Source organism: Aythya marila (assembly GCF_965140915.1).
Source record: "Aythya marila genome assembly, chromosome: 6".
Classification (NCBI taxonomy): domain Eukaryota; kingdom Metazoa; phylum Chordata; class Aves; order Anseriformes; family Anatidae; genus Aythya; species Aythya marila.
Genome location: NC_139047.1, coordinates 31,091,936 through 31,112,148, shown reverse-complemented (window position 1 = coordinate 31,112,148; position 20,213 = coordinate 31,091,936). Strand labels below are relative to the sequence as shown.

Sequence of the window (20,213 nt, the reverse complement as noted above, 5' to 3'; positions counted from 1 at the left end):
GAGGTAAATCTTTGTCCTAAGTGGCCCTGCTTAAAAGATGTGAGGCTGTGTAATAAGGCATTGCCAGTTCTCCCTATTTTTGTTATGGGCTCTGCAATATTCAGTGTTTGTCTAAAGCCCAGCTCCTGGAATCAAGAGATCAAGTAAAAAGTCTCTGTTTTAATTTAGAAACAAACAAGAAAGGTTTTCTTCATTTTGTCATTGATAGAAAAAAAAAAATGAAAAAAAAAAAAAAAAAGCTGTCCAAGGGCTCAAAAGCCAAAAAGCAGATAGAAAAGCCTTCATATTGATATATAATTTAGATATATTAAATCACCTGATTAAAGTCAATTACGTTATTTATGAGATTGAATTTAAGTCAATTACATTATTTATGGAGATTGAATTTTTAATGTTCATTGTTTAGTAACACTGACTATGCCATATCCACGAGGCATCAGGCTTCTTTATTAAACCACCCATCCTTTAATCAGCAGCAAAACAGCTTCAGAGAGATCCACCCTCAAGCCAGCTGATTCCTTTCTGATATCACTGGTGAAGGAAAAATAGCAGGTAGCACCGATAGCAGCTGCTACCTGTATGCCTGTGACTAGGCAGGAGAGAATATGAAGCATGCATCCACAGCTGTTTCCAAATCGACCTGCCACATGACTGCCATTAGATGCACAGCACGATGGCAATGCCGCCCTGTGGCATGTAGAAAAGGAAATCATGAAATCATGCCTCATGTGGCAGCTTGCAGAGCTGTTGAAGAGGGATCTTCCCCTTCTGGCATGTGACCGTTGGTGTGACTGAATCACAAATGTCTGAGCTAAAAGGAAGAGCTTCTGCTGAAGCTGACCCTCAGCTGCAAGCAGTGCGTGCCTTTCTGGCTGCAGTACGCACGTGGTCTTGCCATTAGGTGGGACTGTGAATGAGCATAGGCTGCTTACTCTCTCTGCATGAGACAGGTTCTTCCAGGCTTCAGAGGCAGCTGAATGTAAGAACTTTCACTGTCAATGGAACCCTACTAGGTGGGTTTTTAACGACTGAGCTAGAACCTGGGTTTTCTGGGCTTGGCCATCTCTTGCTTTTTATATTTGAATTTTGTCCTCTATGAATTGGCAGCTAAGGCTTTTGGAGCTGTAATGTTTTTCTTCCCCACCCTTTTGGAAACTGATGGACCTGATCTCTAACTTATTTTTTAATAAAATGATTTTTCCCCAACTCATCAACTGCTTCAACCTTCTTCAGTATTCCTCCCTGCACAAAACAGTAGGTTTACCAATTGGGTGTCTCTGCCGCAGCCTGATCGACACCGAAACAAGGTTGATATTTTTAGGAGTCATCACAGGCTGGAGATTCATCATCCCACTGATGTGAGTGGTGGGAGGAAGCAAGGCGTATCACTTCTCTTTCAGGATAACTGCCATATGCTATACACAGACTTCCTCAGACATGCGGCACAGTTTTATGCCAGGTGACATTCTGATGATAATCCTTACGCTTTGGAGAGGATAATGCTTTACTATCTTATTAAGCGAGCGACTAGATTAATATTATGTGGATCAGGATTATGTGATATATTAAAAAATAACTTGGTAATTATGTGAGCATGACTTTTTCATGAATTATATGCTCAGCACTCCTGCGTAACAGTTAAGAATTTCCATGGTTTCCACATTCTTGACCTTTATCTAATTTTTGGCAAGACTCCCTGATCTTTAGGGGTTTTGTAAAGCTTTTGAAGTATGAGAGTTAGGCTACACAAACCAAAGCCTTATAAAACCAGTTCTTTGCAGACTAGAATTCCAGAAAGTGTTTTCTAAACTTAGCATAATTACTAATTGCTTTTATTGATTTCTAACTAAATTCACTTTAATTTGACCTTGAAATTAAAGGAAATGGGGGTGATCATTATTGTGAAAAAGAATCTATTTAGGAAAAAAAAAAAAAAAAGTATTTAATTTCTTAACTTCCAGTTTCAGTTTGTGCTGAAATTAGCTATGATTTGCAAATAATAGTCAGGTTACGATCCATGCTTTTCCCCTACCTCTGAATATCTAGAATGGCAAAAGTTAATTCATTTTTTCATAATAATCACTTCTGTGGAAACAGAAAATCTTTGTAAAGACAGTTAAGCCAAGCTTCTTGAATACTGAAGGAAAAAAAAATGCTTGGATCACACACAGAAAATCCTTGAAATGTCTGGTGCAATAAAACTTGGTACCACATTTCATGGGGCCTATAAAATCTGCTCCAAAGCCACCTAAAAAATGGCTCAGAACAACTCAGAGAACACTTGATTTAAATGATGAGAACTTCTTGTGATTTAATGGACAGAAGAGATACGGTCACCATCAGCTTAGATTTTTTTTAGCATGCTCCATCTTGTACTCCTTATGCATAATTGAATAATGTATTAAAGCATATTAAACTAGTGAGACAGGCTTTCCAAAATACAAGCTTTAACCGAACACTGTAATATTTCCTAATAGCAGAAGAACATGGTGTTGTGCCTGGTGTCACCAGATGGTGCTCTTCCACCATTTGTCAAATTGTTTGCCTTCACGTAAGGGAGTTTTGACTCTTAAAAATGTGTTGTTCTAATGTCAGTTTTGGATTGTGCCAGAATCTGCTTGGAAGTAGTTTGAAGACGGGGGCAATGGAGTGAAGGCAGCCAAGTTTTCTTTTCATTTAGGGCTCAGTTGCTGTCTCCAAAAAGACATTGCTCTGTGGGACTGCTTCATTTCAGAATGCATACATGTACAAGTTAATCAACTTACATCTACCCAGATGCTAAATAGCTCATTTCTTCTGCAGGGAAGCTGTGTTGTAATGTAGCTTACAGATGGCGCTGGATATCTTAAAGGTGTGCTATTAGTGTCACAATGAGCTAATAGTATCAGAAGAAGATGGAGGATTTGTTAACGTTTTTGATCTGTTTTTCTCACCAAAAAAGGTTGTTTTAGACATCAATAAATTGAAATAATTCTCAAATTGTAGTTCACATCAACGGAAAAGTTCTATTTATTTGAATAAAGCAGGAATCAGGTAAGAAGTGGGACTGTCTTGTTTGGCACCTCAGAAGCCTTTTCGCTCAGCCTTCAGCCTGTTTTCATTTTTGCTTAACTCTGTTCAAGGCTGCACTTCAAGCATTTGCCTTGCATCTCTACTTTCCTGTCTTTTCTACTGCTACACCACTGATAATTTCTCGTTTGTCTTACTACTTCTCTCTTTTCAATTGTCTTTCACAAAAACTGACATGGAAAAAGAAAAGCTGGAGAAACTCCTCCACCTTACACAGTCTTTCTCTTGGCACATATGTTTACCTATGAGGTCTGCTACTGTTCTAGATCATCTGGCTGCACAGGAGAACTTAATTGCTCATTTTTATAACTATTTTAAGGGTAGGATGTGCCATACTATCATGACAGAAGGTGAAGTCTAGATCCATATATTTTGCCTAAAAAAAAAAAAAAAAAAAAAAAAAAGGTGAAAATACACAACTCTGCCCCTTTGTAAAGATTTGTTGAAGATAGTCAGTGATCCAACAAACTGTATTCTTTTGTTCTTTGAACACCAAAAACATCTTAAAGCTTGGTTCTGTTTGGAAAAGTTTCACCTTTTAAAAGCATAATATAAGTTCTGCTTTTCGTTTTTCAACAATTACAAATCAGATTTGCTCAGTCTAAATATAAAAATGAAAGAAAACATTTCTCCCCAGTGCTAGCTTCACAGACACAGCTGTGATCTGACTGAAATTTAATATCCTGGCCCAAATCGAGGGCTGCGTGACGCACTTACAGTGCAGTTCTCATTTGCTTTGTACCTTCTCAGGTAAGGACTCCATGACTCAGACTTAATGAGCTGTTCCGTGGATAATACATGAGTCAGAAAAAACCCACTGCATTCTCCCCTAGATGCACTTCTCCCAACAGTAACAGCTACAGACGTCCTGAGACTTTCAAAAGAGATGCGTAACAGCATTATCCTGAACAAGCTTCACTACAGATAATTGCTCCGTGTTGGTCCACGCTGTGCCTCTCCTTGCCTGGACTTTGCAATGCGTACCTATGTAGAACCAGAGCTGTCCCTGTGGTACCCGTCCTCCCCGTGAGACAGAAAAGCCCCTGTGCCATCACAACTCTGGAGAGCAAGGCAGAAGGGAAGATGAAAGATGTAAACCGAGTGATTTGTTGCTTTTCAGTGCAGCTTTTCTGCCTGCCTGCATGTGTTCTGGGCTTCTAGCAGGAATGTCCACGAATCTCCCTCATTAACTCCAATTTCTTCTTGGCAGCTCCTACTCCACTGTCAAAAATGTCCTGGATGAGAACTGCAATGATTGTTTGAAGGATGTTGTATTGACAGTTTTTAGATCCTTAATATAAATAATGCCAGACTAATTAACATTAGAGGAAAGAGATTATTAGGGCCAGAAGAGGCTTCTGAATACATTTCTCTCCCTTGCACCACTATGAAAACTACGCCCCTATGTACCAGTTATGAAAACTACTTTTGGTTTCCACGAGGATGTGGTCCATGGAAGAGGACTCCTTGGTAGCCTGATATTCAAGGTGGGCCCAGTAGGCACTCTGAAAAGGGAGTTTCTTATCAAGTTTCCCTAAAATCAAAGAACCCAAAATGACTAGTTGTTCAAATATTCTGACCATAGTCTTTGAGTGATGTGACTGAAATCATGATACTGCAAAAGAGGATTCTGGTAAAACCTTTCCTATTAATCAGATCTTCATACTATCATCTCACTCTCTAGCCAGACCACTATGAGAGAGGTTTCACAGATGAAACTGTAGAGAGCATCAGCCACATGTTTTGCCAACTGTAGCCTACATAGTACTTGAATGAGTGCTTTTTTTTATTATTATTATTACCAATAATAATAATTCTTACATTTTTATTATTATTTTTTTTTTCTTATCAAGAACATCAAGATTTTCACCATTGGACTGTCTTGACCTCTACAAATTTCACAGGACATAAAATTTTTCCTGCTCCACCTACTTAGAAACCAAACTGTTGCATGGCCCTTTCCTAACTATTATCAACAAAAAGGTGACTGCGAACAGGAGCTTCTTCCATTTTCTCATCCATTACTTTCATCTCTCTTTTTTTTTTTTGCATATATTTTCCTTGGATTTGCTTGGGATAAACGAACAGCTTAGTAACTGAGCTAAAATATTCATGCTAATATTGCCAATCTTAATGAAAGAGTATTAAAAATGACACACATCATTTTCAAGAAAATTTTCTTGCTGTCTCTCTGTATGTTTTAAACTATTAAATGCTGGGAATAGGAATTATTCAGAGGAGAGACTGAATAGGATCTTGGTTAAACTGCGCCTTCTAAATGTCACCAATGGATGCAAGGGTAGGCATGTTTAAAACATCACTATTTAATGTCAGCTGTGATTGCTGAAAGGGCACCATACTTTACAAAACATATCAGCCTGTCTGATGGGATGCAATGGTCTGCTGCAGCTTCTAACACAATGGCTACTGTAACAGGTCTGTGACTTTTTCATTTCACAGTGCACAGCATCTCACTGCCACAGATGATAATTGGGAATTTGCAATTGCCTACCGAATGGCCCCTCATGCCTATTACACTCAAGCAATAGATGAAGGGGGACTGAACAACTACAAGGAGTTGGGCTACAACCAAGACAACAAAGAAGACAGTAAATGCATATAGGGGAAGATACTGCTGCTGTGCCTGGCAGTCTTGCTAATTCCAGAAATCTAGATTAAAGCTTTCATCGCAGGAATCATTTCACTGAGGATCAGGATGAAGTTCATTGGTGTGCTGGAGCTGCCAGGCACCAACATGGGCTGCAAATAGAGCTCATCCAAGAACTGAGCCACAGAAAACAGGGCAAAAAATTGATACTGGTGTCAGAAGGCTTGGGTTCAGTCCCCCACAGTTGCCTTCAGCTTCTCCTGAAATTAGGTACACAACTGAGAAGATGCAATCATGACATTATTGAGGTCCATAGTCCAGGGAGATGACTTGGATTTTACTCCAAGATATGTCCATGACAGTTTATTTATGTCATATATAAAAGAACATTGTAGCCCATCCAAAGGACCCTATACCAAAGGACCATTATGCAGGGAGTTATACTTATTTTATTGTATTTTATCTATCATGCAGAACTTACAAAAAAAAAAAAAAAAAGTCTTATCATAGAGACCATTGGAAAATTACCTAAGCCTATCTGATTATTTATCTAACTTCACCTGCCTAAAGATGAGTGGAGCCCTTGCTATTGCTGTCACTACTCTACCTCATCTTTTAATTCTTGCTATGACAAAAAGAAAGTATGTGCTGAAAGATACAGTGAAACCTGACTGCTACATTCAGACTTGGTGACCAAGTCTGTTGCTGCCAGAAATCCAGGCTGAACAGCAAAATAAAGTTTGTGGTTATAAAAAGTGAGGAAACTCTTTAGTTCAGCTTTATGGGGTCAAGATGAATGAAACTGAAAAATCAAGACAGTATTGTTCAAAGCAGCTGCACCATGAGCCAGAATGTGGCTGACCTTCACAGATCAAAAAAGAGCAGGGAAGGGGAAAACTACGACTAGAACTGAACCTCCTACATATTTGCAAGTACAAAATCTAGAGATCTGAGGGAAGGGAGGTTTTCCTTTTTACACTGTATCCCTCTTGGGACTTTTTTAAAACCTAATTGGTATTTAGAAGATTGATTATCTGAATGTCATAGGGGACAATGACTCTGAATAATCAGGTGGATTTGCATCACAATTAGGTATCAGAAAGCAAAGCTTCTGTAGACTATTTTATTGAGTTTCAAGTAATCAAAGTTGAGTTGTAATGACAATAGAGATGCATTTTGTATTTTCATGCCTAGCCATGTATCAGGCGTAGGAAAATTTCAGCCTCCACTGCAAAGAGGAAAAATATTTCCAGTCCTCATGATCACATAAACAAAGAGCAAATTAAAAGAAGTATATCACTTTAATCAGCTTTGTGATGTTGGGTATCAATGCATGAGTTTTAAAGTCTATAGGACTTTGTCAGCCATCTGCCTCCTTTTCTTTACTGTGCTTCAAAAAGCCAGCAAAACAGTAAGTTTTCCAGAGTAGGTTTTATCCCTCCCTTCTCTGATATGCAGTTAGTACTTAAGCCTCTAGTTCATGCTGTCTTCTGCTTTTTATTTATCCTTTCCCTTTAACACTCTTCTTTGGAAAGGAATTTTGTGACAGTATCATGGCTCAAAAATCTTGTTTCTAAGTTGATGCTTCTTTTCAGTAGTTGTACTACAATCTGTGTAGGCCAATGCCTTGAAAGGTCCCATCCATCCCAAACACTGCTTCCATTCAACTCTTCTTCTTGTCCCTCTGCTTTGTCTCAATCTTTCTCTCCATGACAAACAAATTAGAGCCTTCCAGTTCTCTCTGAGTAGAAAGCAGACAAAAAGCAGAAAGCATGTATTGCTCTGGTGAGCATGTTAGCCTCTGGGGCTGCAAAACAGTTTTCTGCAACTCTAATTAAGACATGGCCTGTGGTTATACCAGGATGCAGGCTGAGCCAGTCTGGCATATTTTTGCTTTTATTATTATTGTTTTGATCACTCTGTCACAGAAGCAGTCAGTACGGACTTGCTTGTGTATGCTCTGCTGCCCTCCAACGGATGGAAAAGATGCTCTCGCATGGCTTTTCTTGTTCCTTCACCTCCCTGAGATGTCTCTAGTTGCAGCCTAATACAGAATTTATTTCTGATAATGGTCTGTGTATGGCAAAGAGCCTAGAAACTCAACTCCAGGGTAAATTTGAAGAGAGATCGCCATCAGGTATTTCTGAGGCCGTATTCAACAAGAGAAGCTACCCTGCCTCCAAGCTGTGGACTAGTTTACTTCTGGGCTGTTATCACCCTGCAAATCCTTGTGTATGCACCTAACTTTACTCATGAGTCCAAAGTGCAGGCTGGGTGTTAGGAATTGGTGTCTGACAGCAGCTTTCCAGCTCCTGGCCCTGCCAATACTCTCGGTGCCACTGCTGGGCGACGGGACGCCTGGCTTGGGCAGATCTAGTGCTTGCAGATCCACTTGTGAGCTTCTAATTTCATCCACTGGACCTGCCAAGGGAATATACCAGAGGAATATGTATTCCACAGGAATATCCAGCAGCCAAGGCGGTCCGAACCCACGCATGGGCCCCAGATGAGCCCCATGCTCTGTGGACAGTCGCTGCAGGGGCAGCACCAACCTAAGAAGAGTTCCTGAGGAGGAAGACCCATCCGCAGGCCAGAAAATATTTATTTATAACAGCCCGCCGCGGCTGCTACTTCCCTGACCACCACCAGGCTACAAATGAGGGGTGGAACCGCCTAGCAGGGCACGAGGCGTCTCTCAGATCACACCTCTCAGCAAGCTGCCAGACCGCCTCCTTTCAAAAATAAGAATTAAGGGGGAAATACAAACTAAATAATTAAATAAAAAAAAAGAATAAACTCGATTCAAACAGCGGTGCCAGGGACGTGAGGCGATTACCTCAGCCCGCCGCGGGCACGGGGGCACCCGGGGGCGCCCCCAGGGGCGCTGCGGGCGGGGGGGGGTTCGGGGGCGGGGCGGCGCCGCGGCGGTTGCGCTCCGAGCGGTCACATGAGGCGCCGGGGAGCCGCGTAGCCCCCGCCCTCTTTCCCCCACATTCCCCCCCCTCTCCTCCCCTCGGCCGCGAATGGCACGGCCCGGATGCGCTTGCACGCAAGGAGGGTGCGGGCGAACCATTGAGCGGGGGCGGGGGGACCCGGCAGCTGCCGGCTGGGAACACCCCGTGCTCTCGGGCGTTTGAGGGGAGGGGTGGGGGGGGAGGAGGAGGAGAGTGGACGTGACAGGCGGAGCGGCCGGACACCGGAGGGCCATGGTCGGCCCCCGGGGACAGGAGAGCCAGGGCCCCCAGCAGGTACCGTAGCAGCTCCCTTCCAGCCCTTGCCCCGCCGCTGTGAGGCCGGCACCGGCCGCGGGTGGGCCCGGCCCTGCGCCCTCCCTGCCCCTGACCCCATGAGGGGGTCCCGGGGGGGGTGTGGGGGTGCCGGGCTGCGCCCTGTGGGGGGCTTGGCAGGCGTTAACGGGCTCTGGGGAAGGGCGAAGCGGCCCCCCTTGGGGTTATTTTTCCCCTTTTCGTTTCCCTCAGAGGGTAAATGGGGGGGCTGTGAGGTGGGAACCCCCTCAGGACTGTTGGCCAGCGCTGGCCTTGGGCTGAGAGCTTGGGTGCGCTGCGCCTGTGGTAAGGCACGAATATTCTGGTAGCTGGGGGGATTCATCCTATGCCACGGCGAAAAGGCACTTCACGAGAGTGTGCTGGTAAAGCTGTAGGGCATTGGAACTATCCAGGCTACTCATCTAGGAAAAAAAAAAAATAAAACCCCGAAATCTAATTTAGTTTTTGTTACCGCCTTCCTTTGAGTTTGCTTAAAATTGCATTAGTTGAAAGGTGGAAATCCACAAAAAAAAAATCTGTCTGTTTTTGTAAAAATATTACAGAAGTGCTGATGTGACTGTACTGTTTTGTGAACCCCGAAATTGAAAGAGATGTGCAAAACAGAGAATAAATGAATGGTCGTATGGCCACAGGAGCAAAAACTATCAAGTCTGAGGCAAGCTGTGGACCTGGAGTTTGAACAGCAAAAGCAGATTAAAGTATTTAAATGTGTGGAGAAAAAAAGAAAAGTGATATTTAATCCATGTAGAAATGCGTTACGTATTTAATGTTTTTCAGTTTAATGACGGAATTGTTAATGGAAGTCTACTTTTTCCCTGATACATCTCCTGTGTTAGGATAAAGCCTGGGAAACATTCACTGGAAAAAGGGAAGAGAAATACTGAATAAGTGTTGCATTGTTCATTTGTCAGGTTGAAACAAGAGAAGATGAGGAACAAAACATCAAGTTGACTGAAATTTTGGAACTGTTGGTGGCTGCTGGGTATTTCCGAGCAAGAATCAAAGGGTTATCACCCTTTGACAAGGTAAGACCAATGCAGTAGTTTTTAAAAATCTTTTTTTTTTTTTTTTTTTAAGTATACATGGGTTATTTTTTTCCAAGTCAGTTTAACAATTCTAGTTGATTTTTTTTATTTTTTTTAAAGACACTTGCAATGCAAGAGGCTTTTCTATGTAAATGATCCTGCAAATGAGCCCCTTTGAGACAGGTCTCCTCTGTCTTGTAAAACATTTTTATGCAGCAAGGCCTGTTTTAAGAGAGACAATTGCAAGAGCAAACAAATTGCTGATGTGCTTTTTGATGTATATTATGGCTTAAGTTGGAGTCGTATACAGGGAACTTTGCTCCTCTCTGAATTGCATTTAAAATTGCGAAAAAATATTTGGAGATAGCATAATGCTTTTTAAAAAGAAGTATTTGTTAATTAGAAATGAAGAAGGATTTGGCTTGGGAGGCTTTGTGAAAGAATGGAATAGCTCACTTAGTGAGGTTATTCTGGGGCTGTTTTATGTGTCTTTAGAATGTCACGTATGTCAACCTTTCATTGTCCTAGACAGGAAGTATGTGATACCAACAGGGAGCAGAGTTCAGGCTGAAAAGAGACTTCTGAATTGTTCTAGTGCTGACTCTGTGAGAAATTCCTGAACCAAGGTTTGACCACGTAGAACTATGGCACAGTCTTTAAATGGGCACTTCTGTTTTCTGCTCTTCCTTCCAAAGTAGCACAGCCCTGCTTTGCAATACAATTTTAGTTTCCACATCCTGCATGGGGTTACTGACCTTGGCTGTTAAGGAGACTGTGCACACAGACATAAAGTAGTTTCAAGGAGACTGCCTTAGGATGGGATGTTGTTGCACTTATGTCTAGAAGTGGATGCATCAGGTTTATACTTGCCTAAATATAATTGCAAAGTTACCATTTCATGACAATGCTCAACCTTTACAAAAATGTGTGTTGCTATTGAAAAGGAGCTGGCTGCTAATATAAAAAGGATACTGGTTAACTGTTTTAGACTGGAATGTGAGAGGCCTATAGGGTATTGCGAGGTTTTCTAATACCCAAATTTGGTGTGTGACATGAAGTTATTCCACATTTAATCCCTTCTTTATGATCGTTGTCTTTGCATACATTTAGGTTATCTTGCATATGTTTTTGTAAGGTTGTCATTAAATGTTCAAGTAGTTTAGATAATTGATGACATGGCTCAGGAGCTTAAATATGCTTAAGGATCTCTATAGGAACAGGGTCTGAGACAGATTTCTGTAGAGTTAGAGATCTCCATTACCATGTTTACACCATGCCTAGCAGTTGGTGTTTCAAATGTCAGCAAGCAAAGAATAACAGTAACAATAGTACTGTTAAATATACGAATGCAGAAATTATGATCCTTTATAAAATTTTGATGTGGTCAGTTTTTGAAAGATTACCATGTACTGCTACCTTGTATTACATGTGTACATAAATATTTGTCCCATAACTATTTTAAAACTAATATCTAAGGCTAATAGAGTAACTTAGAGCATCACTGATTGTTCTGGCTTTTTTCCACTCCTCTTGTACATGGATATCAGAAGTAGAATGCATATATCAACTTCTATCTACATGAATTTCAGGCTCTGCATAAGGGTACTGAGGATGGAGAACTTCAGAAGCTGTAGTTCTAAAATGAATAAAGTCTTTAAGATATGTTTGTTTTTACCTCTTCAGATTACAGTGGAACTAACCATGCCGTTGTTCCTTTGGTAGGTTGTAGGTGGCATGACGTGGTGTATCACTACTTGCAACTTTGATATCGACGTTGATTTATTGTTTCAGGAAAACTCTACTATTGGTCAAAAAATGTAAGTTGTTGAAATGACAAAAGTGGTATTTCTGTCTTCCTTAGATAAGGAGAATGGAAGGGGGAGAATTACCTGATATTTACCTGTTTATAACAAAGTCAGTGTTTCCTGCTTTTCGAGATCATCCATTTTTGAAAGTCTGTGGGTTTCTGGATTGCTTAGACTGTAGTTCTGTGAGCTGCAAAACCCAGAAGGAAGCTTATTCCAAAAAAGACAGTTACTCCCTCTGCAATGCCATGTCTGTGCATCCCTACTAAGCAGTGAAAGCATTTATGTGGCTGCACGACAAACTGGATTGGGAACTGATCCAGCTTAAAACCTACCAAAAAAAAGGAAAATAGTTGTAACGTGAATCAGTTCCTGGCTCCGGTTCTCTGTGCAGCTGCACAGATGCTTGTGCTGGCACAAGAGGATGATGCAGAGGCCAAAACAAAGGGCAGAGAGAGACCACGCTGCTGGAAACTGGGGAATGCAACATTAGAAGACCTTCCTTGAGTTCTCTGTGTCTGCTATGTTGCTGTGTAAATAACCTGTGGTTCTTCTTTCTGGTTTTGGGTTGGAATCAGAGGCATCAGCAAATGGAATCTAAATTGCTACCAAAACAGTTACCTGCTGTGATGTTGACCTGATGAGACCATTTTGGTTTTATGTCATTTCGTGTGCATGGAACTTAACTGTAAGCCAACCAATTCCTGTATTAGGGAAGGCTGTAAAAATCACTTATGCTGAGAATGGGGATAATTCTAAACTACATTATTTTTTTGTTTCTGTGATGAGCCATAATTAAAGCTTGCAGGAAGTAAGAATAGCCTGTCAAATTACAGTTGCATGAAGAGACTTATTTCCTCAACATATTTGGAAAGAACATCTTCCTGTGCTGTTTTCTCAAAAGTCATTTAGCATTGGCAAGGCTTTAACACATTTAAAAATAACGATTTGTTGCTTTTCCATTAAATTTAGAAATACTCAAATCATCATAGCTAACTACATAAAGCATTGGTAAATATACAAAATTAAATTTAGATTGCATGAAGATGGGGGTAGTGTGGTTTTGGTTTTAACTGCCAAGAAAATGTTTCTTATCTTTAAGAACAGCTGAATAGGAAATAATTAAGTTGTTCTGAAAATGTTTTTTTATCTTTCCAGCTGACTGTATGTAAAACTGGTGAAACAAAAAACAGTCTCATCCCCCAGAACAGCAAAAATGATTTATTTATATTCAAAGTCACACAAGCATAGTCAATTCCTATAGTCTGTAATGTTTAACTGAATGATGTGTCAGTGCTTCTGTGATCTCAAGATAAGGAAAACTTAAGTTGTGTTTTTTCAGTATTGTTCTGAAAATATTTTGATAGTGTGTTACTACTTAATTGCTGTGTCAACTATTAGAAATGTTGAAATAAGCATGGAAATAAATTAGGAGATTTTGCATCTGTTGGATTAAGTAACTTTTAACTACGTTTGCTGAGCATTTAATTACACTGCTGAGAGACAGTGCTGTTTCTGTGTAGTAGAATATTAGTGTGGCGCTGTAGTGGAAACTGTCTTAGAAGCGTTCTGTCAGATTTTCACGTCTCTTAGCAAGTGTAAATTTTCAGGCTCCATTCCCAGGCTCTGGTCTGTCTTATCCCTCTCACTCCTCATTTATTTTTTCAGAGTACCAGTTATTTCTTGGGGCAGCACATAATATCACTGAGGACCACTTAATTATTTTCCTTCTTGGAAAAATAATTCTAATTTTTGCAAGTACAGTGTTCATCTCCAGTGCTGATACCTGGTTTTAAAAGGTGCTTAACAGTAGACAGCAAAAAAACGCCTTGCCCTAAAATGGGGGATTCTGTAGAAGCAGAATGGCGTTCTTGTAGATGAAGGCCTTTTGTTAGGGTAACCCTTTCATTTTACCAGCTCTTACCTGAACTGTAGAATGGGATGGTTGCCGGCAAATTTGGTTTTATTCACTTCAAACCAGAACCATATGAAGTAGACCATGTGCTTAACTGTTAGGTGCAACACACATTTATACTCATAAAATTTCAGTAGTGACATTGAGATATTTTGGCAGTTTTATTAAGCAGGCTTTTAAGTCCTTGAAAGTGCATTATCTTAGTCTTTCTTAACCTATCTTAAAGCTAGTGTTTTCATCATCCATGCATATATTATATCTACAAACACCTTTTCATTTCATCTGATGAGGGTTTTAATTAGCTCTTTATGGACTGATAATAAATAGCACAATGTAAAAGCTATTCTGTAAATGCGTTTGATTGCTTTTCACAGCTGTGTACAATGGAAGCCACTAGAGGGAACCTTCTAACTGCTAATTGTGTTTGCAAAAATTGTTTGAAATTTACAAAAGAAAAATGAAGCATAAATATATTTGTGGTTTTCTTTTTTGTAATAGTGCCTTAACGGAAAAAATTGTTTCAGTATTGCCAAAAATGAAGTGTCCTCATCGTTTGGAACCACATCAGATCCAGGGACTGGATTTCATTCACATATTTCCTGTTGTACAGGTAATAGTCAATATTTTGCTGAGAAAGGCCATAGCATTTGCATAAAGATATTAACAAAGATTTATGTTATTGTTTGGCTCTTTACTTAATTTTGGAATAAATAATGACAGAGTAGTTCAAATAAATGCTTTTGGAGAATTGAGTGGTGTAAAAGATGATCCATTTTTAAGAAAAACACAAACTAAATTTTTTGAAGTGGACTCATATTGTGCCTCTTGCAGAAGTTAAAGAAACTGAAATTTAAGCTTGTTTCAGAACCTGGTAATCTATTTTGTGAAACTGGGAAATAGAACAAGTATCTTACAGCCTATCTTTAAGCTTACAGAGTAAGGTATGCAGGTAGTGGCACAAACAGCAGGATGTCAATAAAATGAAAGCCAGCTGGGGTTGTTTCTTTAAACATAATTAAGCATTTCTTTTCTTCCCCTGTTGGTATCAGTTGAAGACTGGGTAGAAAAATAAATTCCTCTGACATGTGATCCCGTTACTGCGTATTTGTTGAGCAATACTAACTGACTGCATGCATGCTCACAGTTCTTCAGTTTATTAAGGTTGAAGCTAACATGTGATGTGTTGCGCTTGTGTGGTATCTAAAGAATCCTTGGTATGCTGTTACCGTTCTTCAGATTTTACTTTCATCTGCACACAAGAATGTAGCCCTGATAAATAGGGAAAGTGAAGACAGGTCAGCAAGCTTTCTCATTAAGTATCTCTTTTCCTCTTTCCTGTGGAAGAGTGTAGCAAGGAAGAATTTAATCAAATTCTACTTTGTAAGAAGTGGGGAAAACTTCCTGTTGTCTTTTTCTTGTTATCTTGTAGTGGGAGGCTCTGGAGGAAAACCACACTTAGCTGTCTTTCCCACAAAAAAAAAAAAAAAAATGTGGTGTATGCTACTGTAATAAAGCTTTCAAGCTGTGCTCATGCTGCCTAAAGTGGGAAGTTTGTGTATTGTCAATGTGAGTTTTTGCTTCTAAACTTGTAACTTTCTACCAAAAGAATCCTACCCTAGATTAATTGCTCTGGTCAATTTAAAATGATAATATACAGCTACATTTATAACATGTAAGACTTATAGGAAAAATAATTCCTGTCCTAAAGTAAAGACGTAAACTATTTCTCCTGTTATAAAAATGTAGCATCAGGAATTCTTTTCTCTGACCTGACTTTTCAAAAATTCTGGTTAGAGATACTACCTTTAAACGGAAAAATACATGGTTTTGAAGCAGGAAGGAAGACAGCTTCTGGATTTCTGTGGTAGCAGTGATTCTCAGTCTTCATAGCTGGCCAGTAAGCAGTATATCTAATCCATTCTTGGTGAAGAAGAGTTTCTTAATGTTGTTTTTTTTTTTTTTTTTTTTTTTTTTTTTTTTTTTTTTTTTTAATGTGTAGAGGATCTTTTTCAGGGAACATGGCTTTCCCTGTATTCTAGAAGACCATGTAAGATGTATGATAGGCCTGCTATGCCATGGTGTGTAGGAATTCTGTATTTGGTAATGACACTTGACTTGATGCCATGTTAAATTCAAGATTCTGCTTACTGTCTAAATTGCAAGTCAGTCCCCAGATGATACAGAAGCTTTTTCCTTAGCTCAGCTCTGTGTCCCAAAAGCTCTTCCGCTGCGCAAGTTAGTCCAGTGAACTTGATGGCAGGAATTTAGCTGAATCCTCCTCTACAAGAGGAATTGAGATTGAGCTGGCTCACTGCCACAGACTGTAGCTAAATAAACAAAAAATACACTTTAAAAATGGGAACTCAGTGAGCAGATCCATTTCTGTTCTTCCTAGTAACTTTTCTCTGCAGACATAAGCAAAGTTATGTACAAAATCTTGTGTTGGAATGTGTGCTGTAATTAATAGCTTCTGTTTTCAGCTCCCTCGTTGTCATTGTAGTCCCATGGCTTTCCAGGGATTCACAGTTGTAGTACAGAAAACTGTTGCTGGCTCAAACTTGGATCCCAAGTATGATCCGATCTCTGATATGACCTGCTGCACAGGCTGTCAACAGCCCCCAAGATTTATCTTCTCCAACATTATTTAAAGTGTACTTGAGTCTCCTGTGGCTTTTTGTGTGGTCTTATAAATGTCTGAAGAAATGTATTTTTTTCTTACACAGGCATGTGGTTCTTCTTAAATGCTTCATAGTCTTAAAGATGCATCTTTTCATGGTGTTGCTGTAGTTTGTGGAAAAATATTAATATCTATAACAGGGAAATTTGATAGAAATAAGCATATCCTAGCTTTAATGGCTTCCACCTGGGGTACAACCAATATTACTGGGATGAGGTCATGTCCTAAATGGTGTCCTGTGCCATGGACTGATGATACAAGACAGGTTCTGTATTGGTTTCCGGCACAGGGAGCTGATAACACTTTCTGTTCAGCTTGCAATTGTGTCAAAATCCAGCCCGTCTGCCCCCATTTAGACTGTTAAAGATGGGTGCTGTGAACAGTCGAAGCTTGCTTTGTAGAAGGATGCCCAAGAACTGTAAAAATACCATGTGGACTATTTAGTTGTTTGTTTGAAATTATGTACCCAAGGATGGCATCTTTGGAGTAAAGAGGGGTTTTCCTGCTTGCGTGCAGAGTTTAATCATGCTTGTTTACATGCTGCAAATCTAATACTTCCTGGAATTGAGGGATATATTACATTCTCAGTATGGCCTGTGCAGGAAAAAGACAGCATAGATGGCTTGTGTAGCACAGCAGGGTTTAGAGTTTTTGAAGTATAGAATTCTGAGCAGCAAAACTTAGACCAAGAGCTCAGCTATAGTCTCTGGTGAGTTTTGAGGTGTGCTGGCTTTTCTGTGGCGTACATAAAAGTGAAAAGCCAGAAAATTAAAGTTTTAACATTTAAAGATGCAAGCTAAAAGAACAATTTTTAAAGTGGTCCACATCCATTTGTATTTCACAGTTGTTCATTGCTTTATTTTTTTATAATAAATCTAGTTGAACTACAAATATTTGGATTACAGAAATCCAAATAGGCAAAATTCTAATGATCTTTGCTTGTAGTTGTAAAGATTTCATATGTTTTGTTTATGAATTGAGTGCTATGAATTCCTACTAGCTGAGGTTTGCAATATTTTTTCCATACTTATAAAAAAATATATATATACTGAATTGCTTTTATATACTAATATATGGGAAGTTGTAGTGCAAGCTAAATATAGAGGAAATCGTGCAAGAGCATAACTAATTCTGTAAAATACTACTTCTGAATAACTATTCAGAAAAGTTGCTTTTGGAGTGCCAGGCCCTGTTCCAAGAAGTGTTTAAGGAAAGGTAGTTTTGTTCTTTAGACTGATGAATCCCACGGTAGTATGAACTCTGTTGATCTTTGAGGTTTGCGTAGTTCAATATATTTCAGCAGGATGAAGAATGTTTGTTTTATGTATAAAATTCTGAATATAAGGATAACCTTGTGAATTCTTAAAATTTCTTACTAGGTATGTGATTTCTTCTTTTGTTATCTTTTTAGCCCATAGAAGAATAGCAAGCATGAAGCTTATATAAAAACTAGTTCTGGATCATTTTGTTAGGAGTAGGTCCCTCAGTTACGTGCTTAAACATAAATGTTTGTTTGTGTGCTTAAAATGTGCTTTTAGCTTTTATCATGTATTAAAAGCAATTATGAAGCAATTTGCTGTTCACTGCTGTTGTTATTCTTCCTCTTTCCACTGACTAAAAACTTCTTTTTCAGTGGCTGGTGAAACGTGCAATAGAAACAAGGGAGGAAATGGGAGACTATATCCGGTCTTACTCTATATCACAGTTTCAAAAAACACACAGACTTCCAGAGGTAAGATCAAAGCCAGTTCTTTTTTCTATTACAGTGTGTCAAATGCATAGGTACAGTGTTAGCTTCACAGCTCTGAAAGCCAGCATGGATGCACAAGAGTTGTTTAGACTATGTTGATATCCATCAGGCTATGGGGTTTTGCCTTCACTATCCCTTTGTTAATAGGGCCTAGAGGAATCCATGTACAGATTCAGCTGGGGTTAAAATAAATAAATAAATAAACTAAAACTTCGTTGTGACAGAAATTTATAGATGTTAGTTAACTTCTTGCTTGGTATTTGCCCTAATTTTTCAGCAATATTTGTTAATTCTCTGATGTTGCTTGCCAGGTAGCTTGTTCCTGGAGTGCATGTAGAGCTATGCAGTGTATCCTAAAATGATAGGGGAAACTTCTCTTTCACACTAAGCTTGTCCCAGCTTTTTTTTCTTTTTTTTTTTTTTTTTTTTTTCTGTAGTGTAGTAATGGTTGGAGATTCCACTAGTGGGCTGGGATGGCATTTTTGTCAGGTACTATACAAACAAAGAACAGAAAGACTGCTGATCTGGATATGGTTTTAAAGACCTACCTACCTATCTGATGAGAGAAGCAAGTACTTCTCTGTTGCTGGAAATCACTAGCATTTCACCAAACAGTCAGCTCAGTTAGAAAGCATGGGCAAAAAGCATTTGAAAAATTTGCTAAACTCATTAAAAAAGTTGAGAATTAGTCTCCATTCTTTGTGTTTTTGATCACTTCTTATATTTTGCAGGATGATGAATTTATGCAAAGAAAAGAGAAGGCCGTCAAAACAGTTACTGATATCTTTGTAAGTACATTGTTTTTTTTATGATGGAGAAGCAAGCAATTTTTGTAATGAAGTCACTTTGCTGAAGAACGGAAGTAGTTTTAGGACATAAGAACTGAGTCCTAATAGGTTGTTTTTTAAAGTGTACTCTATTCTATTAATGTCTTTATTCAGGTGAACCCTTCTGAAAAGAAGGAATGCAATCTGCTAGCAGCACGCATTTACCTAGTAAATAGTAGCTCTATTTGGTTGTCTTGTCTGAAGTCCCATGGTTCTTGGTAGGGTTTTCCTTACATGTCTATCAGCATGTTTTGTAAAATTGCTTTTCAGAGCTCAGAGAATTACACAGAAAAGGTGAAATAGGTACAGGTATGCCAAATTGGGTGTTTCTTTGTTAATTGAAGAGTGAGTTCCTTTATCTGGTATGCTGGGGCTGTTACGTTGACATTCATAGTTTGTGGCCCTGGAATCAGCTGTGCATGTTACCACTTCTGCAGCCTGGGGAATAATTCCATATTCAGGGTCCAAGAAAGGAACAGATAACGGAAGTCAAGGAAGACAAGGTATAGTCTGGTTTGATACTGTTTTATACTGCTCAGCTGGCTTGTGTGAATATCTCCTGAATAGCTCTCCTGGCTTTGAGCATGCTGGCTCAGTTTGTATCTATCAGTTTGAGCATGGCTGCTCAGTTTGTATCTATCTGCAGAGTTGATTTGCTTTTGATGTGCTTTTCCTCTGGATTACAGATCTCTAGTATTTAGGTACATCTTCACGGTAGAAAAAGTTTTGATGTTTGTTCATCATTGCTCAAGGTATCAGACAAGCACCTTTTCACTATATATATGAGCTCTGTCAGGATTATAGCCTCTCCTGCTGGCACCTGATCTTCTTATCAGAAGATTAATTCATGAGATCTTTTAAGGTGTCAGCACGTGAGTGCAGTCTATAGGAAAATGCACAGGGAATTTTAAAGGGAGAAAGCACACAAGCTTTTCTGTCTGTCCATAGGAACTGGAAGAAAGGGCATAAGCTCAAGACTCTTCTGCAGGTCACCTTTAAATCACTGTGCATTGGAATTGGAAGAAAAATCAACTTTCCTAAAGGAGAGAACCATCAAGAATGAAAAATTAGTCTGTTGTATGAATTCATTATTAGACCTGGGGTCTAAGGACCTACCTCTTCTCAAGGGGACAATACAATGAGATTTATGGTCATAACCAGGTCTAAAGGTTAGAAAAGGGAATATTAAATATCAGTAATGCTTACTGGGATAAGAATACTGCTACTGAATTGTGAATATCTAGTAAACA

The 20,213-nt window shown here is 39.4% G+C and overlaps 1 protein-coding gene across 1 annotated transcript in view; it reads left to right on the top strand.

The window, feature by feature from the left end:
- The first annotated feature begins 8,842 nt into the window (after positions 1 to 8,842).
- The window catches only part of CCDC93 (CCC complex scaffolding subunit CCDC93), a 41,038-nt gene continuing 29,667 nt past the window's right edge, over positions 8,843 to 20,213 (top strand). Inside the window, exons 1-6 of the mRNA XM_082763526.1 lie at positions 8,843 to 8,925; positions 9,876 to 9,989; positions 11,712 to 11,806; positions 14,208 to 14,319; positions 18,020 to 18,118; positions 18,868 to 18,924. Coding sequence (XP_082619652.1) covers positions 8,884 to 8,925; positions 9,876 to 9,989; positions 11,712 to 11,806; positions 14,208 to 14,319; positions 18,020 to 18,118; positions 18,868 to 18,924 — 519 coding nt within the window. The 5' untranslated portion in view covers positions 8,843 to 8,883. The remainder of the gene's footprint in view (positions 8,926 to 9,875; positions 9,990 to 11,711; positions 11,807 to 14,207; positions 14,320 to 18,019; positions 18,119 to 18,867; positions 18,925 to 20,213) is intronic.